Consider the following 27,791-nt stretch of genomic DNA (forward strand, 5'->3'; position numbering starts at 1 on the left):
TGCTGCCGGGCTTTAATTCGGCGGAACACCGGCGCGGGTCTTTATCAGAACCCGTCAGCGGGGAAGTTGAGCGCTAAGCTAATCAACGGTGGGTAAAACCCACAGAACAGCGGGAGCAGATCTTCATACGGCTGAGTGAACCGAGGAACGCTGAGGAGCTCCACAGGTGCACCTCCATACAACAGAGCCAGCAGTCTGAAAGCTGACTCTGTGCATATATTCATATATTTCCCAGAAATCTGGAGATGTTGCAGATTCAGAAAGTGCTGAAATCTGGTGGAAACTTCCCTGTATTTCTGAAAAATGCATCAGTTGAAATCCCTGCATTGAGAGGATGCAGCACATGTGATTGCAGGATGTTCTGCACATATCATTAAAGCTGTTAGTGTCCCTCGTATCACTACTAGGGGTGACTGACTGTTGTATGCGATTCTCCTCAGATAATCAATCACACCGGCAGTAGTGCTGCTCAAAAAACAGAGTTCTCAAAATAGATCCTTTTGTAGAGCAATGCCATAAAAGAACATGCCTTCACAAAGTTGATTTAGGGCGTCAGCGTGTCTTTGCTATCGTAATGACAGGAAAAGTACACCTTCTCGAAACGCTCAAAAGGCATGTACTAATTCTTTTTTTTTTATAATTTTATTTCAAATTTTTCCCATTTTCTCCCCAATTTACTTGGCCAATTACCCAACCCACCCATTAGGACTCCCCCTATCACTAGTGATCAAAGGTGGAAAAAGTACTGAAAAATTGTAATTAAGTAAAAGTACGTTTACTTTGCTAAAATTCTACTCAAGTAAAAGTAAAAGTACCCATCAAAAAATCTACTCGAGTAAAAGTAAAAAAGTAAAACTTTGAGTAAAAGTTACACAGTTACTTTTAATTATTTGATGTAAAAAAGTAAAAAAAATAAATTAAATTAAATAGTTTTTAATGAACTATTATTCCACATATTAATTTGGATCTTTCAGGCAGTATTTGTTCAGACCACCCCATAAAACATTTTCAACCGTGGTATAGGTTTCTATCATCCATTTTTTTTTCTTTACTGTTAAAAAGTTATGGTCATATAGGTGATGTATTTTTACAGTTTTACAGACAATTGTTTTTTTTCCCCAGCATTTTATTTTTTACTCAGTAATTGGAAGTTTTCCAATGTAGTGAAGTAAATTACTTGTGTCAAAATGTACTTGAGTAAAAGTAAAACTTAAAAAATTACAAATTACTCATAAAATCTACTCAATTACAGTAACTTGAGTAAATGTAATTCATTACTTTCCACCTCTGCTAGTGATGCCCCAACACACCAGGAGGGTGAAGACTGCTGATGCAGCATTACCGAGTAGCATCACAGCGTGCTTGGAGGAAAACACAGGGACTCTGTCCCTATACATCAGCCCACAGATGCCCTGTCTGCAGACATCATCCTAGGATTGATGTGGGGAGAGAGCACCATCTACTGTACCCACCAGGAGGTAGCAGGTCCAATTTTGCTCCCTCTGAGCGCCGGCAGCTTGATGGCAAAGCTGGTACTAATTATTTTACTTTATTAATTTCGGGTGTGTTTTGGGTGTAACATGAAATAAACCAAATCACTGTGTCAGTTTTCATTCCCTTTAAAAGCCAGGTGAGTAATGATTTTGGCGCATTCATATCTTAACAGTGCGGCGCTTTTGTGCGTCTCTGCAGAGGATCATTTAAGGACACAGCAATGTTATTTTATTCTTTATTCTTTTTATTGTTGTCCCAGAGTCCTCTGCACACCGGTGCCGCCTCTCTCCATAGAGAACCATAGGAGGCAGAGTGAAAAACCCTTCACGTCGTTGCTGCAGTGTGAATTCTCTGGATGATATGCTGTACAGTAGAAATCTGCATGATCGAGATTTGCAACATGGCTTAAGAACGATAACTGGTCATCCATTATTACGCCAAGTCCTTATGTCTACGATTGAAATAATTAATTTATTGAGTCTTTCATTGTTGCGTGGACACCAGAAAGAGGCTGGAATAGCAAACGTAATGGATTTGACCTCATTTAACCCCGACCTCAACCTCAATACAGGCCAACAGATCAAACATCACAGATAAAAGGATCTGAGCTCTGAAACCCGGGAAATCTTCACACATGTAAATAATATGAATAAAATATCAAAGCACAGAGGATAGTGTGCTCAGGTTAGCATCAATCTGTGACTCTAAAAGAGAGAGAAAGAGAGTGTGTAGTGCAGGGGTGTTTTTTGTTGGGGGCCAGAAGGAGAAATATATTTGAAGTCACGGGCCACAGACTCTGTAATAAAACAAATAATGAAATATACCACTTTAAATAATACATTTTCCTGATTATTTTATTTACACACCATTTTACTTGACTTACTATCTTTATCTATCTTTGACAGTGTTGTGTAAACTAAGATTTTTCAAATTAATGTTTCATTTCATGATGTCTCTTAATATTAAACTCCTTAATTACAGCAACTTTTAGACTCTTTTGCCATTTTTTCTGCGCTACAACTGAGCACTCCCTCCGCTTTTAGACTCTTTGGCCCGTTTTTCTGCGCTAGAAATGCGCACTTTCTCCTCTTTTAGACTCTTGGTCCATTTTTCTGCGCTAGAAATGTGCACTCTCTCCGCTTTTAGACTCTTTGGCCTGTTATTCTGCGCTAGAAATGAGCACTCTCTCCGCTTTTAGACTCTTTGGCCTGTTATTCTGCGCTAGAAATGAGCACTCTCTCCGCTTTTAGACTCTTTGGTCCGTTTTTCTGCGCTAGAAATGTGCACCCTCTCCGCTTTTAGACTCTTTGGCCTGTTATTCTGCGCTAGAAATGTGCACCCTCTCTGCTTTTAGACTCTTTGGCCCGTTTTTCTGCGCTAAAACTGCGCACCCTCTCCGCTTTTAGACTCTTTGGTCCGTTTCTGAGACCTAGCGTTCCAACTTTGAATCTCACATTATAAAAACCTGCTGAACAGCGGGCCAACTTTCATTCTATTTCTTAAAAAGCCTGCAGCCGTAGTTTGGACACCCCTGCTGTAGTGTGTGTGTGTAGTATGTAGGGAAATTGTAAATGAAAAAGCTTCAGGTGATTGAAGAGGAGAGCTGCAGGTAAAGGTGTGATACTGAAAATGACGGGATGGTAATGGAAACCACTGCTGATGGGCTTCTCTGTTCTCCTCTTATCTATTCATTTCAGCACTCGTGTGTGTGTTTATGTGTGTGTGTGTGTGTGTCTCAGTGTGTGTCGCAGCATGCCTGGCTGGGTAGACTTGTTTCTGATAGTCTCTGGGTCTGAATGAATGTGTTCATATTCTGCATGCATAACAATTTCCCCCCAAACTCTCCAATATTAACTGTCTTTTCCTCAGGAATTTAATAAATTCTTACAGAGAGCTTCATTCAGCAGGGTAGTCGAGTGCCAGCAGCGCTCATACTAATGTACCTGCTCTAAATATCCTCTAATATCCAATGCTGACATGCCAAAAACCAAGAGACATGATACTCCTGGAGTCCCATGGATGATGACATGAGGAATATCAGTGAAGCGCTGTATAATATTCTGTAGGATTCTGTAAGCTTATGGCATTAGTAATGAATTAATCGAATAATAATCGTCATAAAAAACGATTATAAAGAATAATCGTTGCAGCCCTTATTACTAGAAAAGGTGCAGCCCTTTAAAAAAGCTCTCGGAAGCAACCAGGATACTCAGCAGAATAATTGATTATCAAAGTAATCATTGTAGCCCTAATTACTAAATACTAAAATATTTGTTGCAGCTCTAGTTACTAAAAAAAACTGGTGGAAACAGGAGAGTTGAGGTGCACATTGAATTCTGCGTGATTTGATCAGCCGTGGTTTTATGTTTTTTGGATACAACATCCCTTTCAGACAGTTTCCTCTTACAGCGTCCACAGTTAATCCTGTTGGATGTGGTTGGTTCTTCTTGGTGGTATGCTGACATTACCCTGGATACCGTGGCTCTTGATGCATCACAAAGACTTGCTGTCTTGGTCACAGATGCTCCAGCAAGACGTGCACCAACAATTTGTCCTCTTTTGAACTCTGGTATGTCTCCCATAATGTTGTGTGCATTGCAGTATTTAGAGCAGAACTGTGCTCTTACCCTGCTAATTGAACCTTCACACTCTGCTCTTACTGGTGCAATGTGCAATTAATGAAGATTGAACACCAGGCTGCTCCAATTTAGCCATAATCAAGAGACAAAAAAATCTAAATTTATAGATATATTTGAGTTAAATTAACATTGTAGTTTTATTCTATACACTACAGAAAATATTGTAATTTAGAGCATTTATTTGCAGAAAATGAGAAATGGCTGAAATAACAAAAAAAGACGCAGAGCTTTTAGACCTCAAATAATGCAAAGAAAACAAGTTCATATTCATAAAGTTTTAAGAGTTCAGAAATAATCAATATTTGGTGGAATAACCCTGGTTTTTAATCACAGTTTTTTTCATGCATCTTGGCATCATGTTCTCCTCCACCAGTCTTTCACACTGCTTTTGGATAACTTTATTCATTTTAGCTCTTAATTCACACTATCATGCTGCTATAGCAAACTTGCATTTTGGACTTCATGTTGCTTCTACCTGCCTACTCTCCCTATTTTTGTGTATTTACCTTATTGTCTATTTTGTTCTATTCTATTTTATTGTATTATTTTATTTTGTCTTCTTATTTGATCTATATTTATCTATTTTAACAACAGCGCTTTGGTGTAAACTGGACCATGAGATCACAATTTCATTCTAGCTCATGTACCACATGTGATGCGAATGACAATAAAATCTCCTTAATCCTTGAAAAACTTTATGCTGCTTTACTCCTGGTGCAAAAATTCAAGCAGTTCAGTTTGGTGGTTTGATGGCTTGTGATCATCCATCTTCCTCTTGATTATATTCCAGAGGTTTTTAATTTAGTAATATCAAAGAAACTCATTATTTTTTAAGTAGAAGGTGCCAAAAATATATCTGAAATATCCATTTTCATACATCCAGAACAGAAAAGCCTGGTCTTCTTCCATCCTTCTAACCCGTGTTCTGCTTTGCATGCTGGACAGATTCTTCTGTAATAAAGCAGATCTCAGCTATAGCTCATTTTAATGGCCGTGGTTCGGCTCTACAGTCTCTCCACCAGGCTGGAGAGCCCACTGCCCAGCGCTGCTCTCCCCAACACACAACACCCTCAGCATCCCCACCATCTCCATCCATCACAGCCTGTCGGAGGCTGGCAGAGTCGCAGGGACAGAGATAGCGCCAGCAGCTGAGGTATTTCTGTGGGTGTTTGCGTGATGGAGAGAGAGAGAGAGATCCTCGGCTCAGAGATAAAGGAAGAGAAAGAGGAGTATCACAGCTCCTCTCACTCTTAACTTAAATTACTTTATTATTAACGATTATTATTAAGACTTTAAAAGCTCTGAGCTGAAAGCAGCATGAATACAAAACAGGCTGGTCTCAGCAGGGCTGCAACAGTTTTTACATTTCCATGACAAATGCACACTATACACTGATAAAAAAATAATGTGTTAATGCAATAAAACTTTATATGAGTGAGTGTATAATGACATGCAATAATAAAAGCTAATAGCTATGAGCTACGGTTAGGCACGGACGCATAAAACCTCGAAACCTAAAAGCTTAAAAGTGTTAAAAACTTCTTTAAAAAGTATAAAAGTAAAAGTAATGTAATGAGAAAAAATAAAGCCATTAAGAGGAAAAAACACATTTTTCTAAAAGCCATACTGACTATAATGTTAAAATATTAAAATGTTAATGTCACAGCTTACTTGTAGGTGAGGGTAGTTGTGCCTCAAAAGGTAGTGGGTTGTAGAAAGAAAAAAAAAGATTGCAACTGCAGTAGCACATCCAGTGCAAGTGATTTTATTGGTGAAAAGTGCAAAAAAATGGCAAAATATTATAAGAAAAAAGAAAACAAAAATAAACAAAACTAAATCTATTTACAAAAAAAAATAACACAAGGAATCAGGCTTTTCCTCAAATGTGTAACTTTGGTCCATACGTCAACCAACCACCACTGGTCTACCCAACCCGGCCAAAACCAAAGTATATTTCCTCTGCAGGAGGATACAATTCTAATCAAACAAACAATAAATCAAATAATCATACTATAGAACACCTAAATTCTCAAAATTATCATTTTACACACATATGCCACAATCCCATAAAATAAACATAAACATAAGAAAAGGAAAGAAAAATTAAAATCTTTTAAACCCCAAAGAACCACCTCAAAATGGTATGGCCCAAAATGGGGCCCTTTAAGCATGCCTCAATTTTGCTCAGGCAGTATATAAGGGCAGCTAGGACTGAGGGTGGGCCCTTTGCCAGACCAGGAAGAGAATGGAGCACAGGTGACTATGTGAATGTGATGTGTGCAGGTGTGATGGATCACAGTATAAACCAATAGGGAGTCGGAATGGTATATGTTTATACTTCTCTACATCCAAGCACCAATCAGATTCACTCTATCTGGATGGAGAGATTTATCTGGATAGAGGTTTTATTGAACGATGAGAAGCCGAAACGAAAACCAGCTGAAATTAAATAAAAAATAGAAATAACAAGGCTGTTTTTATTAAAATGTAAGGAGTAGAAAGTTCAGATAATTGTGTGAAAATGTAAAAATAGTTACTCCAGTAAAGCATAGATAACCTACATTTCTACTTAAGTAACGTATCGAAGTATTTGCACTTATTTGACACTATCAACTTAGCAAAATGTGGTCTCCAAGATTCTCAAAACTAAAAATTGAACTATCCACACGAGTGACATTACCAGAACTTGTGTTAAATAAATGGTAAATAAAATAAACTGATATAAGAACATCCAGAAAACTTGATAACTGATATATTCAGAAAACTACTAACCAATAGAGGCATGTCTATCAGTCATCAGTCTCTCACCAAGAGGTACACTACCCAAAAGCATCCCATAGAGTACAGAGCAGCTCTTTATAAACATACAGCTCTGTAAAAAAATTTGGAGACTACTTCAGTTTCTCTGATTTTGCTATTTATAGGTTTATGTTTGAATAAAATGAACATTGTTGTTTTATTCTATAAACTACAGACAACATTTCTCTAAATAGGAAAGAGAGAGAGAAATAAAGAAAGAGAGAAGTAAGAGAAAGGTAAAGAGAGAATGAAAAAGAGAAAGAATAAAGAGAGATCTAAAGAGATAAAGAATGAGGTATAAAGAAAGAGCGGGATATAAAGAGAGAAGGGAATGAGAGAGGGAAATAGAGAGAGAAAGAGGGATAAAAAAGAGAGATAAAGAGAGAGAAATATGTATAAATAGAGAGAAAAAGATATAAGAAAGAGAGTTAAATCGAAACAAAAAGAGGAAAATATTGTCATTTAGAGCATTTATTTGCAGAAAATGAGAAATGGCTGAAATAACAAAAAAAAAAAAGACGCAGAGCTTTCAGACCTCAAATAATGCAAAGAAAACAAATTTATATTCATAAAGTAGTTTTAAGAGTTCAGAAATCAATATTTGGTAGAATAACCCTGGTGGTTTTTAAACACAGTTTTTTCATGCATCTCTGCATCATGTTCTCCTCCACCAGTCTTACACACTGCTTTTGGATAACTTTATGCTGCTTTACTCCTGGTGCAAAAAAAATATTTCAAGCAGTTCAGTTTGGTGGTTTGATGGTTTGTGATCATCCATCTTCCTCTTGATTATATTCCAGAGGTTTTCAAGTTTTCAATTTGGTAAAATCAAAGAAACTCTTATCTGTGTCTTCGTCTATGTTTCTTTATTTATTTCTTGTGAATTACAGTAGAACTTTAGCCATCTCATCTCTCTCTCTCTCTATTTCTCTTTCTCCCTCACTCTCGCGTTCTTTTCTTTATGTGTCCAGCTCTCAGAGTGAGGGGGTTTTATATAAAACAGTATAAAGGCTGCCTGAGTCACGTCTTCAGAAAAGGCCGGAGAAGAGAAGCAGGCAGGAAAGCACACACCATGCCACTGTTTGACAGGTAACGGCTGATGGGTTGAGGCTATAGAAAGCCGAGCACCGGGGGACCGAACACTCTCTGACTTTTCTCCCTGATTTCAGAGTCCGACGATCAAAGGAAACCAGGGAAAAATGCGAGGATGTGTTTTGTTTTGTTTTTTGCGGCAAGGGAACATGTTTTTTTTTTTTTTGTCCAATGGTGAACCTTGGATTTCTTTAGCTCCATTTACGGCCCTCACAGTTAGAGCCTGATTTTGTAAAAGCTCAGACTTTCTTTGCTAACCAGGGCCAAGACTGCGGTCACGCCGCATGCTATAAAGAATCGCAAGGCTGCAATAAAGCGCCGTGCCCTTCAGAACCTTCAGCGATCCGTCGCTTTAAGATCAGCGGTAATGGTGTCTGAAGTCCGCTCGCTGATTCTGAGATCCAGGCTGAAACTCTCAGGTCCATTAAGGAGGGTTAAACTGCCAATCTTCTACCAGACAAAAGGCCACGTCGAATTGACCTCCGACTGGGTCTCAAACTGCTCAGATACGACCCAAACCTGATATATAACAGCTACCAACCATGCCGCCGCCATCGCTTCAGCACCGCAGCGCCGTGACAGCTCCCCGAAACCAATTACATCCTACTCTACAGTGCCAAAGACCGGTATTGCTCCGCGCCCACATTCCACAGCGGCGCTATGACAGCTGTAATTGAGCCTAAATGTCATCTTTTGATTTCACTTCACACAAGTCACGCAATAATAATAATAATAGGCCAGATCTGTATCATACTGTTCCATATAGTATCTAGCGGTCAGCGCAGCGTTCAAACAAAACCTTTAAATGCCATTTACAGCGTAGAGTTTCCCTTGTTTCTGGAACATTCTGTTCCCACTATAGATATATACACTGAAAAAAATGATGAGTAAAATTTACTTTAAAAAAGTTTCGCAATTTTCTGCATTTGCTTTTTTTAAGTAAATTAAATTTCATATAAAATTTAAGTAACCTCAACTCGGTTTCAAGACTTAAATGTTACATAAAATAAAAAAGTGAACTATAACCTTCAGTCAATCCTTTCTTTAGTAAACTTTACTTAACCCTTGTGTGGGGTTCATATTTGTGTTACTCGTTTACTTTGTTACTTGTATTTAATTCAGCAAAATTAAGCAATTCTACATTAAAATGCTTTACACATGCTCGCTTCACCTCAGTTGCAAGCAATATAAACAGCTTACATGGTTAATATTTGCCCTTTACCTTTCTTATGTTACATTTCTTTCAAAAAGTGCTACTCTTTTTTTATTAGTTTTTTAATAAAACGTAAATTTACAAATGAAGCAATGTTTATTAGCCCTTGGCCAAACATACTGTATGTAATATAAATGTGTGTGTGTGTGTGGGGGGGGGGGGGGGGGTTAGGGGGGTGTGTGTTTCTGTGCACTGTAGGCTTGTTAATGTAATGTACATTCATTTATTATCTGGTGAGCAGCATAATATACACCTTTTTACAGACGTGTGATCCATACAGGAAGAACACCTCTCACTCTCTCACTGTACACACACTCAAACACACACACTCAAACACACACACACACACACACACACAATTAATTCTAGCTTAAGATGCTTACACTCTAAAAAGTGTTTTTGTGTTTTTTTGTCGAAATAACTAATATTATCAGGATGAGTGAATTTACTTAATTTTTAACTCAATTAAAATTAACCTGAAAACTTAAAAATGCCAATGAAAAAATGTGATTTCAACCAACTTTTAGTTATACTACACATGTCAATGCTATTTCCACAGTGTTGGTTCATACAGCTTTCCTATAGGCTCCTGGCATCATATATTTGCATGTTGGGTGTGGCCTCTTCCCTAGCTGCCATCTTTGTGTTTGTGTCTGTTGCCCAAAGCTACCTTATCCTAGTCGTGCTTTAGTGTGATATATGATATATGTGTTGATTGCCAGGTCTCAGTGTTGTAGGCTGTAAGAGCAAGTTACCTTTATTCTTTGTTACTAATTGTCTCAGTATGTTGGCTTAAAGCTACAGAGTTCACTCTTATGCTGCTGCAGTATTATACTGTCAGTGTTGGCAGTTCTATAAAAATAGAATAGTTGAGAATGCCTATATATATTAAATAAACTAAATTCTTTAAGCCCACCATACTTGAAAAAAAACTGTTGAGTTAATTCAACTATTGTTGTGTGAACAAAACTCAGTTAAGTTGGATAAACTTAAAATTGTATATATCTACAACTGATCTGAGTCAAAGCAAAATAATGAATTGATTAAGTTAAGTTGATTAAACTTAAAACTGTACATATTTACAACTTTACTGAGTCAAAGCAAATTTATAACTTGATTGAGTTAAGTTGAATAAACTTAAAACTGTATATATTTACAACTTTACTGAGTCAAATCAAATTGATAACTTGATTGAGTTGAATTGAATTAGCTTAAAATTGTGTATATTTACAACTTAACTGAGTCAAAGCAAAATGATAACTTGATTGAGTTAAGTTGAATAAACTTAAAACTGTGTATATTTACAACTTTACTGAGTCAAAGCAAATTGATAACTTGATTGAGTTAAGTTGATTAAACTTAAAATTGTATATATTTAAGACTTTGCTGAGTCAAATCAAATTGATAACTTGATTGAGTTAAGTTGAATAAACTTAAAACTGTATATATTTACAACTTTACTGAGTCAAATCAAATTGATAACTTGATTGAGTTAAGTTGATTAAACTTAAAATTGTATATATTTAAGACTTTGCTGAGTCAAATCAAATTGATAACTTGATTGAGTTAAGTTGAATAAACTTAAAACTGTATATATTTACAACTTTACTGAGTCAAATCAAATTGATAACTTGATTGAGTTACGTTAAATGAACTTAAAACTGTATATATTTACAACTTTACTGAGTCAAATCAAATTGATAACTTGATTGAGTTAAGTTGAATAAACTTAAAACTGTGTATATTTACAACTTTACTGAGTCAAAGCAAATTGATAACTTGATTGAGTTAAGTTGATTAAACTTAAAATTGTATATATTTAAGACTTTGCTGAGTCAAATCAAATTGATAACTTGATTGAGTTAAGTTGAATAAACTTAAAACTGTATATATTTACAACTTTACTGAGTCAAATCAAATTGATAACTTGATTGAGTTAAGTTGAATAAACTTAAAACTGTATATATTTACAACTTTACTGAGTCAAATCAAATTGATAACTTGATTGAGTTACGTTAAATGAACTTAAAACTGTATATATTTACAACTTTACTGAGTCAAATCAAATTGATAACTTGATTGAGTTACGTTAAATGAACTTAAAACTGTATATATTTACAACTTTACTGAGTCAAATCAAATTGATAACTTGATTGAGTTAAGTTGAATAAACTTAAAACTGTATATATTTACAACTTTGCTGAGTCAAATCAAATTGATAACTTGATTGAGTTAAGTTGAATAAACTTAAAACTGTATATATTTAAGACTTTGCTGAGTCAAAGCAAATTGATAACTTGATTGAGTTAAGTTGAATAAACTTAAAACTGTATATATTTACAACTTTACTGAGTCAAAGCAAAATGATAACTTGATTGAGTTGAATTGAATTAGCTTAAAACTGTATATATTTACAACTTTACTGAGTCAAATCAAATTGATAACTTGATTGAGTTAAGTTGAATAAACTTAAAACTGTATATATTTACAACTTTACTGAGTCAAATCAAATTGATAACTTGATTGAGTTAAGTTGAATAAACTTAAAACTGTATATATTTACAACTTTACTGAGTCAAATCAAATTGATAACTTGATTGAGTTACGTTAAATGAACTTAAAACTGTATATATTTACAACTTTACTGAGTCAAATCAAATTGATAACTTGATTGAGTTACGTTAAATGAACTTAAAACTGTATATTTTTACAACTTTACTGAGTCAAATCAAATTGATAACTTGATTGAGTTACGTTAAATGAACTTAAAACTGTATATATTTACAACTTTACTGAGTCAAATCAAATTGATAACTTGATTGAGTTACGTTAAATGAACTTAAAACTGTATATATTTACAACTTTACTGAGTCAAATCAAATTGATAACTTGATTGAGTTAAGTTGAATAAACTTAAAACTGTATATATTTACAACTTTGCTGAGTCAAATCAAATTGATAACTTGATTGAGTTAAGTTGAATAAACTTAAAACTGTATATATTTACAACTTTGCTGAGTCAAAGCAAATTGATAACTTGATTGAGTTAAGTTGAATAAACTTAAAACTGTATATATTTACAACTTTACTGAGTCAAAGCAAAATGATAACTTGATTGAGTTGAATTGAATTAGCTTAAAACTGTATATATTTACAACTTTACTGAGTCAAATCAAATTGATAACTTGATTGAGTTAAGTTGAATAAACTTAAAACTGTATATATTTACAACTTTACTGAGTCAAATCAAATTGATAACTTGATTGAGTTAAGTTGAATAAACTTAAAACTGTATATATTTACAACTTTACTGAGTCAAATCAAATTGATAACTTGATTGAGTTACGTTAAATGAACTTAAAACTGTATATATTTACAACTTTACTGAGTCAAATCAAATTGATAACTTGATTGAGTTACGTTAAATGAACTTAAAACTGTATATTTTTACAACTTTACTGAGTCAAATCAAATTGATAACTTGATTGAGTTAAGTTGAATAAACTTAAAGCTGTATATATTTACAACTTTACTGAGTCAAAGCAAATTGATAACTTGATTGAGTTAAGTTGAATAAACTTAAAACTATACATTTACAACTTTACTGAGTCAAAGCAAATTGATAACTTGATTGAGTTAAGTTGAATAAACTTAAAACTGTATATATTTACAACTTTACTGAGTCAAAGCAAAATGACGACTGATTTAAGTTGAGCCAATGAATAATTGTTTTCAGTGTAGATGGTCTAATGATGTTTAACTGGGCAAAATCTGGTCTTTGAGTGCATTGTAGAGGCATGTCTAGCAGTCAATGATCTTTCACCAAGAGGTGCACTACCCACTAGTTGCCTCTGAGAGCCTTTTAATAGGGCAAGAGCCTAATCAGACCACACCTTCAATCAGTTATAATAACTGCATTAATAACTGCATGGAGAGTTTTACAGCAATCTGTGGTGCTTTATTTAGTTGTTAGTCAATCAGTGTAGAAAATGATGATGAATATTTATAGTGTGTGTGTGTGTGTGTGTGTGTGTGTGTGTTAATATCTCACCGTGGGCATCGCGGTAGTAGGCGTGAGTAACGCTGCGAAAACGCTCCTGTCCTGCAGTGTCCCAGATCTGAAAAGAGAGAGAGAGAAAGAGAGAGAGAGAGAGAGAGAGAGGGAGGAAAAGATGAGAGGATATTTAGCTTTCATCTTTCATTAAGTGGTAACTGTTTTTCACATCACTCTCTGTCTCTCAGGATCTTTCATTAAAGGTTCATGTGAAGTTCTTCCTCTGGTGGAAACAGCCTGCAGGGGGCGACGCTATAAAGATACTAAATTCCACTTTTAAATAAAGCACATTTATAAAGTGTTTACAAATGGTTCATAAAGGTTTATTTAACCTATATATAAACCGTTAATAAGCTGACACAACACATAGATAGAAAGGGCAACAGTGAGCTGTCGTTTCTATGTTCATTTATAGTGTTAAAGTTTAGTCAGTTTAATCAATTAATATGTTAGTACACACCACATTATGATTACTGTAAAAATAATTATTAATATAGAATTTAAATAAAAGAACTTATTAACAGGTATGCAAAAAGGAAATAAAATACTTTTATATATGAAAGTCAGTCAATCTGAACTTTAAAAGTATCCTCAAGTGCAGTCGCAGAAAAAGACCATTAAAAACTATATGATGATGAAACCGGCACTCACCAGCATAACAATATAATTTCAATTATTTTGATATGAACAGTATAAATGCAAACACTTGCATCATTCGGTCACAGATGCTGTAAATATTGTGAATAATCTATTAAAACTGCAGACCCAATTTTAAAATTGCGATGCATATGTTAATATGTTCCTTAATAAATTTGTTCATATTTAAATAAATGTACTTAAAAGTCCAAATAAAATAAAATAGCCCAAATTTAATTTAAAAATTGGATGTTCTTTAGTGTTTTCTAGGTATGCAAGTATACATACACAAGCTGGCCTGAGGACTTATTATATTATGAAGCTCACAAAAGCAAATTAGCCTAATGACTAATGGCTAGCTGGTGATGCTAACTGTCTTTCCGAGTTGAATAAATCGCTGTTTTTTAATAACAAATCAATTTGTTTGTGCTGATTATTTTAATAGGTCCTGTAGTTTGATATACTAAGTGGATTACGGCTGTAGATTATTCGAGTCGTTAGTTATTACCCTTTACAAAACCAGGATGCAGCTGTCGGCCCAATGCTAACTAGCTAGGTTAACTAATAGTGTGCCAGATTATACGGTTTAATATCAATAAACGTCTATTTTCTGGTCTATTTTCATACATAAAGTGCACGGGATTATAAGGAGCATTTTATATGACTCTGATAAGGAACAGGGGTTTCGCCACTGGTGACGAGACCTGTGAAGCTAAGTAAACAAAACAGTAATTCTAGTCAAAAAAAGTCAAACGAGTGGTGGATGTTAATCTACACAGATTTCTCTTCTAAAAACTGGAGCTGGAGCATTAGAATTAGTGGCTAACCTCTAATGGTAATGCTAATGCAGCTCCAGCAGTGCTAGCAGGGGTGAGCAGCAGGCTACAGTTCGATAAGACTCATCTCTAAATGGACAAAGTGCTAGTGCTTAGCACAGTTAGCAGCTAATGCGGTGCCAATTCTAAAATAAGACTACCTTTATAAAGGGTTAATAAATGGTTTACAATTAGTTTATTAATGGTTACTAATAAGGTTGTAAATGCATTAAAAATCGTTAATAATCAGTTATAACACATACATAGAAATGTACGTAGACCTGTTATTTGCCAAATAGTGAATCCACAGCCATCTATATTGTTGCCCTTTCTACGTTTGTGTTATAACTGATTATTAATGATTTTTAAGGCATTTACAATCTAATTAGTAACCATTAATAAACTAATTGTAAACCATTTATAAACCCTTTATAAAGGTAGTCTTATTTTAAAGTGGTACCGCTAATGCTAATACTGCTAATATAAAAAGTGAAAGTTAAACTTCTGTAGACTATAGAAACAGTCACTCTTTGCCTAGAGTCACAGATACAGATTAATACTGAGCATCACTCTGCTCCCGCTGTTCCGCCCTCAGCACTGATAACTCAGACCTTTATTTTCAGCTGTCTGTCATTTATTACCTCATAATCCATTTCCCCTGCAGACTAATTACCTTCACCCGTCTATTCCTCGAGCTGATGTGATCTGATTACATTCAACACACTCACCCTCTCCCTGAACTGATATGTGTTGTTGTTTATTAATCTATTGATGTGTAATAGCTAGATTATTGTGTGTAAACGTGCTAATTTTAAATCTTCCTTTCCTGGGGCGGTCCTGATGAGTGCCAGTTTCATCATAACATTTTGATGGTCTTTGCGGTAACTGCACTTGAGGATACTTTCTAAGTTATTGGCATTTAAAATAGATCTATTCACTGTATACCTGTAACTCTACCTCTTCACTACTTTACTTTAACTGATGCTCTCAAACCTTTACATTTAGAGACAAGAAATTCAAGTAATTAACTCTTGATGAGTTCAGCACAGCTGTTAACTGAAAGCCTGAATTCCAGGTGATTCTACCTCATAAAACTGAAATGTGCAAAACTGATCATCTACACTGAAAAAAAAATGATAAGTAAAATTTACTTAAAAAAAGTTTTGCAACTTTCTGTATTTGCTTTTTTTAAAGTAAAATTAATTTCAGATAAATTTAAGTAACTTTAACTCGGTTTCAAGACTTAAATAGAGTTACACAGAGTAAATAAGAGAACTGAACTTCAGTCAATCCTTTCTTTTAGTAAACTTTACTTCATTTATTTTTACTAAATCAATCCTTTCTTTTAGTAAACTTTACTTCATTTATTTTTACTGAATCAGTCCTTTCTTTTAGTAAACTTTACTTCATTTATTTTTACTGAATCAATCCTTTCTTTTAGTAAACTTTACTTCATTTATTTTTACTGAATCAATCCTTTCTTTTAGTAAACTTTACTTCATTTATTTTACTGAATCAATCCTTTCTTTTATTAAACTTTACTTCATTTATTTTTACTGAATCAATCCTTTCTTTTAGTAAACTTTACTTCATTTATTTTTACTGAATCAATCCTTTCTTTTAGTAAACTTTACTTCATTTCTGCAAACAATATTACCTATTTACAATTACTTAATTAATTTCTACAATATTTCTCAAATAATTTATGATACATAATATATTATAATTCCTGAAATGTAAATATTTTTAGTTAAATTTAGTTTTATTGGCTGTAAGCCATAATAATCATCAACAATAAAACAAATAAATGCTTATAATAGATCACTCTGTGTGTTTAATACATCTATATAATACATTCATTTCACATTATACAGGTTTTTCCTTCCAGTTTTCCCTTTAATTCCATGTTCTCTGTGCTGCTGAAATTGCAGGGACCCACTTACACTGTTCCAGGTGACTCTCCTCCAGCTTTATTTACCCTCTTAATTCAACCTGATTTCCACCCGATGCAGCTCTAATGAGAAATAAAGCTTTATTTGCCCTGCAGTGCGTCTCGGGGGGGAGGGGGCGGAGTTGGGTGCCTGAAGGCAATTATCTCAAATAAAGACATCACATGCCAAAGAACCTCCATCCATAACCTAATTACGAGTGTTCATGACTCGTATAATTGGTGGTTTGTATTCAACAGGCAGAGAGAACAAATAAATAAATATATAAATGAGTAATAAACTAAAAAAGACATTGGATGTTGAGCGATAAAGTCTGTTATGTGTGTGTGATTGTGTGTAATTGTGTGTGTGTGTGTGTGTGGGAATAGGCTAATGAGACTAATAGCCTGTATAAGATTAATGGGACAGGCCTGTCTCAGTCCTGCTAAACACTAATAGGACATTTGTCTGCAGATGAGGACATCTGCAAAAAAAAACAAAACAAAAAAAAAAAAACAAGAAGAGCAACAGCAGTGAAATTACTGAAAATACAGCAAAAAAAAATCAGCCTCAGTATCTGTTTGTGTGTTTTATTGCTATTAGGGCTGTATTTTGTGTATTAATATGATACACACCATGACACAGAGGTCACAATTCAATATATTTTCTTATATATTTAATAATAAATGTTTTTTTTTTTGTTTTTAAACCACTGAGTAAAGAATCACGTATGTTCATTTTGTGGTTGCAAATGGAAAAGTTTCCTGCGGGTGTGTTTCATTCCTTTTTTAATGATGCGCACCAAAGTAAGAAGGCGGTATATTCTAAAGTCACAGTATAAAAAAACACACCATCATATTTCTAATATGAGCACAACCCTGCCTTCTACCATTACTGAAACAAAACCATTTTCCTTCTGTTGGATGGATCTGTGAAAAGCAGTATGAAGGGAAAAGGGTCTTACCTGGAGTTTGACCTTGACTCCATCAACGTTCAGCACTTTGTTCTGAAATCAGAAAGAGAAAGAGACACATTATTCATTGGTATAAAAACCTTAATTACATATTATATATGTTCCTTTCTGTATCAAGTTTAATATACAGGTAATTCCAGAGTTAAATAAATTACTATATATGTTCTGTAGGTGCCTAGTTGGTGTTTGGTTGGCGTTTATTTAGCATTTTTGCATTTGGATGATGTTTGGTTGGCATTTGGTTGGTGTTTAGTTTGGGTTTGGTTAGCATTTGGTGGGTGTTTGGTTTGCATTTAGTTGGCATTAGGTTAGCATTTAGTTGGTGTTTGGTTGTTGTTTAACTGAAGTTCGGTTGGATGTTTGGTTGGTGTTTGCTGTGTGTTAGGTTTAGATTTGCTTGACGTTTGGTTGGAATTTAGTTTGTTAGAGTTTTGGCTGGCATATAGTTGTGGTTTGGTTGGCATTTGGTGTTTGGTTGGATGTCTGGTTTGCATTTGGTTGGTGTTTGGTGGGTGTTTAGTTGGTGTTTGGTTTGCATTTAGTGTGTGTTTGGTTATAGCTTTGTTGGATGTTTGGAGGGTGGTGTTCAGTTTGTGTTTGGTTGACACCTAGAGTGCATTTGATTTGTGTTTGGTTGAAGCTTTGTTGGCATTTGGTTGGAGTTTGTGAGTTTTTTGGTCGGCATTTGGTGGGTGTTTGGTGGAGTTTTGGTTGGTGTTTAGTTTTGGGTTTAGTTAGCGTTTGGTGGGTGTTTGGTTGGCATTAGGTTAGCATTAGTTTGGTGTTTAGTTGAAGTATACTTGCCGTTTGGTGGATGTTTGGTTAAAGGTTTTTGGATGTTTGGTTGGAATTTAGTTGGCGTTTAGTAGGCATTTGGTTGGTGCTTGGTGGGTGTTTAGATGGTGTTTGGTTGGCATTTAGTGTGTGTTTGGTTGGCATTTGGCTGGAGTTTGTTGGCTGGTTAGTTGGTTTTATTTGGCATTTGGTTGGCATTGAGTTGGATGTTTGGTTGGTGTTTAGTTGGGGTTTGGTTAGCATTTAGCGTGCAATTGATTGGTGTTTGGTTGAAGCTTAGTTGGCATTTGGTTGGTGTTTGTTGGATGTTTGGTTGGAGTTTATTGGCTGTTTGGTTGGCGTTTGGTTGGTGTTAGGCTGGTGTGTGGTTGGTGTTTGGATGGTGTTTGGTTGGTGTTTGGATGGTGTTTGGTGGGCGTTTGGTTGGCGTTCGGTGAGTGTTTGATTGGTGTTCGGTTGGTGTTTGGTTGGCGTTTAGTTGACGTTTAGATGGTGTTTGGTTGGTGTTTGGTGGGTGTTTGGTTGGTGTTTGGTTGGTGTTTAGTGGGTGTTTGGTTGGTGTTCGGTGGGTGAAAGCAGTGAGCAAATCTTGAGGAAGAGTCTGATCCACAGCCGAGCCGAGTTCCTCCACTGACTAATCAGCCGATTCTTCTCCTCCAGATTATCAATAATGCAGGACTCCCTGTTCCTCTGCTCATTTTTAATAATCTCTCTCTCTATCTCTCTCTCTCTCCACCCCTCCTCCTCTCTCTCTCGCCCTATTTCTCGCTGCTCTCACATTCACACACAGTTCCACACTCTGCTGCAGTTATGATTATTATTGTAGTCTTCAGAACTGTAATTATGGTTATGTGTTATGAAGATCTGATTTAGATTCTTCTTCTTTTTGTTCTTTTTTTCTCAGTTTAACTCATCCTACAGTTCTGGAGATATCAGCACTGTTTAAACTCAAGAAGTTTCTTTTTTTTGTATACATTTTTACATGGTCCTGTATTTTGCGCAGTCGCTTATTTATCTTATCTCTTTTTTTACTCCTCTTTATTTCCATTCATTTTTGCACACTGGAGATCATATCAAACCACTTGAAATACCACATCAACAGCTTAGCCACCACTTGGCATTTGGTGGATGTTGGTTGGTGCTTGATTGGTGTTTGGTTGGTGCTTAGTGGGTATCTGGTTGGTGTTTCGTTAGTTAGTGTTTGGATGTTGGCGGCTGTTTGTTAGCATTTGATATGTGTTTGGTGGGTGTATGGATTGCATTTGGTTGATATTTGATCAGTGTTTGGTTGGTGCTTGGTGGGTGTTTGGTTGGCATTTGGTTAGTATTTAGTGTTTGGTTAAGATTTTGTTTATATATGTGGTTGACATTAAGTTGGTTGTTTAGTTGGTGGCTGGTGGTTGTTTGGTTAGCATTTGGTAGTTGTTTGGTTGGGATTTCATTGGTATATGGTTGGCATTTGGTGGTTATTTAGTTTGGTGGATGTATGATTGGCATATGGTTGGTGCTTGATTGGTGTTTGGTTAGTGCTTGGTGGGTGTTTGGTTGGCATTTGGTGGGTGCATGGTCTGTTGTTGGTTGGCATTTGGTTGGTATTTGATTGATGTTTGGTTGGCGCTTGGTGGGTGTTTGGTTGAAGTTTGTTTGGTGTTTGGATGGAATTTGGTTAATATTTTGTGGGTGTTTGGTTGGCATTTGTGAGTTATTCAACATTTGGTGTGTGGATAGTTGGCTTTTGATTGGTGTTTGGTTGGTGTTTGGTTGGTGCTTGGTGGGTGTTTGGTTAGCATTTGGTGAGTGCATGATCTGTGTTTGGTTTGTATTTGATCTGTGTTTGATTGGTGCTTGATTTGTGTTTTTGGTTGGCACTTGGTGGTTGTTTAGTCTGTTTGGTTGGCATTTAGTTGGTATCTGATTGATGTTTGGTTGGCGCTTGGTGGGTGTTTGGTTGAAGTTTGATTGGTGTTTGGTTGGTGCTTGGCTAGTATTTGGTTGGTGTTTGGTTGTCATTTGATTGGTGTTTGGTTGGCATTAAAATGAAGAAATGAAGAAGAGCATTATTTTTTGCACACCATGGAGCCAACTGAAATACCACATCAGCTGCTTAGCAACCACCTAGCAACCACAGAGCAACATCATAGCAACCACTTAAAATACTACAGCAATCACCATGCAACAGTAAAACTCCCACTACATCTGGCAACCATATAGCAAGAACACAGTCTATCAAACGATCAACTATTAAACGTAAAATCTAAACATTAATGCGTTAAATAATTAATACATTAAAAAATGATCAGAAATCAAATTTATAAGTTGGATTAAATGTACCGGGGTGTCTCTTTCACACAGTTTCTCCCCTGTGATTTTATTTCCTCTCAGATTCGTCTCTGGTTATTAATAAAATGCCCTCTGCTCTCTTAAGCCCGGTGGTGCTGACCGGTTAACAGCGTGACACCGTCCTGCTCTTCTTCATTTCCCCAGAGACAACAGGTCAGCTTCCTCAGAGCGTCTCCATAAACTCAGACAGATACTGAAGATTCACCCTCTGGCTGAACCATTGAGAGTCTGCCGGTTCTGAATCCTGTCCAAACATCCAGCCCACTTTAATCACTCAGGATGCTAATTAGCTGATTCACCCCGAGGGCACACTGTAGTATCGCACTGACGGTTATCTGGATGATACGCTGGTGTTTACCAACATCTAAACATTAAATATTTTCATATTTTCTTTAGAATACTCTGCCTTTTGGTGCCTCATAATTTAAATAATTATTAAATATATTAAAACTAACTTTTTGCCTGCTTTTGCATTATTACTTAAGTCTTGGCTGCTTCTATAAACACTACAAGTCCCTTTTTGTGACGTCACAATAGCCCCCCCCCCCCCATCACCATCCCACCAGAGCCACACCCACTAGATCAGTTGAAAAAAAAAACGCTAATTCTGCTGGTTGAGAACTTCAGACAGTACACAGCAGGATTAGCCAGCAGACTTTTTCTGAAGGAGGGATCTGTACCTACTGTACTTTATTAATCATTCTGCGCTGTGCTCTTACAGTCATCTTTACAGGACTTTACCACAACTATGGAGAGTAGCAGCAACAGTGCTGCTGAACTTTTTTCATTTGTAGAGCGTCTGTCTGTTTTAACGTGGACACGTGAACATCAAGGCTTTTAGAGATATTAGTGTAAACCTTTCCAGCTTCATGCTTAAAGTCGACAATTCTTGAACGTAGGTCTGCAAGACATTTACTCTTTAGTGCGAGGCATGATTCACATCAAGCAATGCTTTTTAACAGAACTGCAAACTCAAAACTGCTGTGTGTTTTTTATAGGGCAGGACAGCTTTAATCAACACATCCAATCTCATCTCATTACATCCTGCCTCCAATTACCTTTTAGAAAAGTCATTAGCCTAGAGCAGGGGTGTCCAAACTACGGCCCGCGGGCCGTTTCCTTTTTTGGAGTGGCCCGCGAGGTATTTTAGAAATAGAATGAAAGTTGGCCCGCTGTTAAGCAGGTTTTTATAATGCGAGATTCAAAGTTTGAACAGTAGGTGTCAGAAACGGGCCAAAGAGTCTAAAAGCGGAGAGGGTGCGCATTTCTAGCGCAGAAAAACGGGGCAAAGAGTCTAAAAGCGGAGAGAGTGCGCATTTCTTGCGCAGTAAAACGGGCCAAAGACTCTAAAAGCGGAGAGAGTGCGCATTTCTAGTGCAGAAAAACGGGCTAAAGCGTGTAAAAGAGGAGAGAGTGCGCATTTCTCGCGCAGAAAAACGGGCTAAAGAGTCTAAAAGAGGAGAGGGTGCACATTTCTTGTGCAGAAAAACGGGGCAAAGAGTCTAAAAGCGGAGAGAGTGCGCATTTCTAGAGCAGAAAAACAGGCTAAAGAGTCTAAAAGAGGAGAGAGTGCGCATTTCTAGCGCAGAAAAACGGGCTAAAGAGTCTAAAAGAGGAGAGAGTGAGCATTTCTTGCGCAGTAAAATGGGCCAAAGACTCTAAAAGCGGAGAGAGCGCGCATTTCTAGCGCAGAAAAACGGGCTAAAGAGTCTAAAAGAGGAGAGAGTGCACATTTCTAGAGCAGAAAAACAGGCTAAAGAGTCTAAAAGAGGAGAGAGTGCGCATTTCTAGCGCAGAAAAACGGGCTAAAGAGTCTAAAAGAGGAGAGAGTGAGCATTTCTTGCGCAGTAAAATGGGCCAAAGAGTCTAAAAGCGGAGAGGGTGCGCATTTCTAGTGCAGAAAAACGGGCTAAAGAGTCTAAAAGAGGAGAGAGTGCGCATTTCTAGCGCAGAAAAACGGGGCAAAGAGTCTAAAAGAGGAGAGGGTGCGCATTTCTAGCGCATAAAAACAGGGCAAAGAGTGTAAAAGTGGAGAGAGTGCGCATTTCTTGCGCAGTAAATTGGGCCAAAGAGTCTAAAAGCGGAGAGAGTGCACATTTCTAGCGCAGAAAAACGGCCAAAGAGTCTAAAAGTTGCCGTAGTTAAGGAGTTTAATATTAAGAGACATCATGAAATTAAAAAACATCAATTTGAAAAATCTTAGTTTACACAACACTGTCAAAGATAAACATAAAGATAATAAGTCAAGTAAAATGGTGTGTAAATGAAAGTAATCAGGAAAAAGTATTATTTAAAGTGGTATATTTCATTATTTGTTTTATTATAGAGTCTGTGGACCGTGACTTCAAATATATTTCTCCTTCTGGCCCCCAACAAAAAAAGTTTGGACACCCCTGGCCTAGAGGTTCACATACTTGTTGTGTTTAATAAAACCATGCAAACATATATTGCATTACATTTTTGTGTGGTTTTAGTTTTAAGCAGACTGTGTTTGTCTATTGTTGTTACTTAGATTAAGATTGGAACACATTTAATGACCAATTAATGCAGAAATCCAAGTATAGTCCCAAAGCGTTCACATACTTTTTCTTGCAACTGTAGAATAATAAATGCTGATTATTGGAGCTGCTCTGCAGGAATGTGCTGCTCAGAGGACAACAATGAACCACACTGACTGAAGTTACAGTTGATTTCATCACCATCACCCTGGCAGAGATAATACCCATAATCCCCGGGTGGCAGGAAACTTGCCTTTCCCTCGTTCTCCATTAGCAGAGCTGTACCACCCTCAGACCCACGGCTCGTAAAATAAGCTGATCACGCCAAAAAAACACCGGCACTACAACAAGGACGCATTTAAAGTGAATGCTCATGCATATTCAGCAGCGATGGAGCCGTGTCGCCCGGGCGTGATCGGAATCTAATCAGCCCTAACGACGAGCGCCGAATATCATAACTCATCTTTACACCGCTGGAACAGAAGCCGCCGGCTCTCCTCCAAATTCAGATCTGATGCTGAAAGTCGAAAAAGATTAGTTTATCAAGTTTATCTGTGGCGACACTCAAACTGCATCGTTTTGATGAGAAATGCACGGACGATAATGGAAAAAAGTGATCTTGAAGGAAGCATATGTTGCTCTAGGATCTCAATTCACTATTTTTGCATTAATTTTTAGAAGATTTATTCATTTCATTATAAACAAAAGGAATTTTATATACAGAAAAAAAATACAAATCACAAATAAAATGAAAGGCAGCAGAAAGAAGAAAAACAAATCTTATATCTATCATTTTTAACATCACTCTCCAAATTAATGCTAATAATAAATTAATGAGAAGTTGGAGAATGCAACTGAAACACCTGGTTTTAGAGCACAATAATTGCTAGTGGTGACGGACAGTTCTGGTGGAAACAGGAGAGTTGAGGTGCACATTGAATTCTGCGTGATTTGATCAGCCGTGGTTTTATGTTTTTTGGATACAATCCGGGTTAGCACCCGAACATCCCTTTCAGACAGCTTCCTCTTACAGCGTCCACAGTTAATCCTGTTGGATGTGGTTGGTCCTTCTTGGTGGTATGCTGGCATTACCCTGGATACCGTGGCTCTTGATTCATCACAAAGACTTGCTGTCTTGGTCACAGATGCTCCAGCAAGACGTGCACCAACAATTTGTCCTCTTTTGAACTCTGGTATGTCACCCATAATGTTGTGCTCTTACCCTGCTAATAGAACCTTCACACTCTGCTCTTACTGGTGCAATGTGCAATTAATGAAGATTGAACACCAGGCTGCTCCAATTTAGCCATGAAACCTAAAATCCCACACTAAAATGATGACAGGTGTTTCAGTATATTGTCCAACCCCTGTACATCAATGATAAATTAATGATAAACCAAACCACAAAAGAACCTTTAGAAAGACTTTATGACTGTTATGACTGAATGGTCTGAATTTTTCCTCTTTGGTCCGAAGCTCACAGCACTGAATATTTATATTAAATTAATAAGACTTCATACTAGGTTTGTTTTTGCTATTACATTATTCTTGGCAATATAAAAGAAAGAAAAATATTTTATTAATTTCAAGAATGTACTGCTGCAACAACATATGTTAAAGTTCACTTAAAATCTGTCTAAACATAAATATAAATAAATATAATAAAACAGGTTCAAACATTTAATAAGAACAGTAACTTACCAAAACCATGATATTTAATGCATGCATAACAATTGTGTAAAAATGTGTTTCTTCAGAGTATACTAAAAAGAATGTATTACATGCCGTCCATGTGTAGAGACAGTGTAAAATGTGTGTTTTAAATAAAACTATTCACATTTCAATAATTATAATATATTATGTATCATAAATTATTTGAGTAATATTGTATAAATGAAGTAATTGTAATTAGGTAATAATGTATGCAGAAATGAAGTAAAGTTTACTAAAAGAAAGGATTGATTCAGTAAAAATAAATGAAGTAAAGTTTACTAAAAGAAAGGATTGATTCAGTAAAAATAAATGAAGTAAAGTTTACTAAAAGAAAGGATTGATTCAGTAAAAATAAATGAAGTAAAGTTTACTAAAAGAAAGGATTGATTCAGTAAAAATAAATGAAGTAAAGTTTACTAAAAGAAAGGATTGATTCAGTAAAAATAAATGAAGTAAAGTTTACTAAAAGAAAGGATTGATTCAGTAAAAATAAACGAAGTAAAGTTTACTAAAAGAAAGGATTGATTCAGTAAAAATAAATGAAGTAAAGTTTACTAAAAGAAAGGATTGATTCAGTAAAAATAAATAAAGTAAAGTTTACTAAAAGAAAGGATTGATTTAGTAAAAATAAATAAAGTAAAGTTTACTAAAAGAAAGGATTGATTCAGTAAAAATAAATGAAGTAAAGTTTACTAAAAGAAATGATTGATTCAGTAAAAATAAATGAAGTAAAGTTTACTAAAAGAAAGGATTGATTCAGTAAAAATAAATGAAGTAAAGTTTAATAAAAGAAAGGATTGATTCAGTAAAAATAAATGAAGTAAAGTTTACTAACAGAAAGGATTGATTCAGTAAAAATAAATGAAGTAAAGTTTACTAAAAGAAAGGATTGATTCAGTAAAATAAATGAAGTAAAGTTTACTAAAAGAAAGGATTGACTGAAGTTCAGTTCACTTATTTACTCTGTGTAACTCTATTAAAGTCTTGAAACCGAGTTGAAGTTACTTAAATTTATCTGAAATTAAATTTACTTAAAATAAGCAAATGCAGAAAGTTGCTAAACATTTTTAAAGTAATTTTACTCATCATTTGTGTGCATGATCAGTGAGCAGGACTGCTGGAGTCTTGAGTCTGGTCTGGAGGCTGAAGTTGATCTCAGGGCTGCAGTGAAGCAGAAACGCTAGGCGGCAGCGGCGGAGGTGTCGTGTGGAGCAGGACGGTTTAGATCGGGACTGTCAGAGATCCTTCACTGAACATGACATCATTACGTCTCACTGGCCCTTATTAAAGCAGTCCTGTAGCTCCGCTCTGAGCAGAACCGCTGCCTCTAACAGATCTGCTCCACACAGAACAACACTGTCAGATTATAACCACACGCCTCCTGCAGCTCTCTGACCAGGAAGCTCCCTCAGCGCATCACAGAGAGTCAAAAAATGTGATTCCATTTAGAGGTAATTTAGGGGAAAGAAACGCTGCACATTTAATCATGGGTCAGAAACCACTGGGCCACTTAAAAATGATGAGTTTCTTTGATTTTACCAAATATAAAACCTCTGGAATATAATCAAGAGGAAGATGGATGATCACAAGCTGATCATCAAACCACCAAACTGAACTGCTTGACTTATTTTTGCACCAGGAGTAAAGCAGCATAAAATTATCCAAAAGCAGTGTGTAAGACTGGTGGAGGAGAACATGATGCCAAGATGCACAAAAAAAATGTGATTAAAAACCAACCAGGGTTATTCCACCAAATACTGAACTATTTCTGAACTCTTTCTAAAAACTTTATAAATATGAGCTTGTTGTTTTCTTTGCTTTTTTTGAGGTCTGAAAGCTCTGCATCTTTTTTGTTTGTTATTTTAGCCATTCCTAAGGGCATTTCACACCAGCACTATTCGGTCCGGTTAAAAGAACTCTGGTCCATTTGTAACTTTAGTGCGGTTCGATTGAGCAGGTGTGAATACAGTAATCGCACTCGGGTGCGGATCAAAAGAACCGGACCGAGACCAGCTAGAGGAGGGGGTCTAGGTCCGGTACCAAACGAACTCTGGAGCGGTTCACTTCGCTTGTGGTGAGAACGTGATCCGGTCTCGATCGGATCCAGCTATTAAATATAAGCCATTTATTTGAGCTAAACTGCTGATAAAGCAAGCACAGTTTAAACTGATATATTAGCCAGATAACACTAATTATCACAGCTGTGAACAAACACTGTGTCCGTGCACGCGCTTCCTCAAAGACTCCACCCATCCCCAGCATGGACTGTTCACACTTCTGCCCTCAGGCCAGAGGTACAGAAGTGTAAAATGCAAGACCACCAGGTTAAAGAACAGTTTCTTCCCCACGGCCATCAGACTCTTGAACACACCTCAGGTATAACCCTGCAATCAGACTCTTGAACACAACTCAGGAATAACCCTGCACTTTACTTCAACATGTTTACATTGCAGCCGTCACTTTACTGTTAATCTTTTTTTAATATATATAGTTAATGTCCATAACTGCATTATCTCGCACTTGCACTTTTTTTTATACATTTCTTTGCTTAAGTAACTTTTATTTTTTTATGTCTTTGACAATTAGTTTAATATTTATAACCTTATTGTATTTTTTTTGCACTTTTTCTATCTTCTATTTGGCATTCTTGGCGAAGAGCAAAGAAAGAATTTCATTGTACACTGAAACCCGTTTCTGTACTGTACATATGACAATAAACTCTTTGAATCTTTGAATCTGCGTCTGCGCTGCATTCGCTGCTCACAGCCGCGTGACTCTGTTTATTATGTATAAATCTGCGCT

General features: G+C 36.1%; 1 protein-coding gene across 5 annotated transcripts in view; it reads right to left on the bottom strand.

The window, feature by feature from the left end:
• The window catches only part of LOC103030484 (ras-related protein Rab-26), a 148,010-nt gene that overhangs the window by 58,975 nt on the left and 61,244 nt on the right, over positions 1 to 27,791 (bottom strand). For all 5 annotated transcript variants that reach the window (XM_049467655.1, XM_049467654.1, XM_049467656.1 and 2 more), the window contains exons 3-4: positions 17,635 to 17,676; positions 13,289 to 13,355 (exon numbers count right to left, since the gene is read on the bottom strand). In XM_049467655.1, coding sequence (XP_049323612.1) covers positions 13,289 to 13,355; positions 17,635 to 17,676 — 109 coding nt within the window. The remainder of the gene's footprint in view (positions 1 to 13,288; positions 13,356 to 17,634; positions 17,677 to 27,791) is intronic.

The sequence above is a fragment of the Astyanax mexicanus genome, chromosome 19 (assembly GCF_023375975.1).
Source record: "Astyanax mexicanus isolate ESR-SI-001 chromosome 19, AstMex3_surface, whole genome shotgun sequence".
NCBI lineage: Eukaryota > Metazoa > Chordata > Actinopteri > Characiformes > Acestrorhamphidae > Astyanax > Astyanax mexicanus.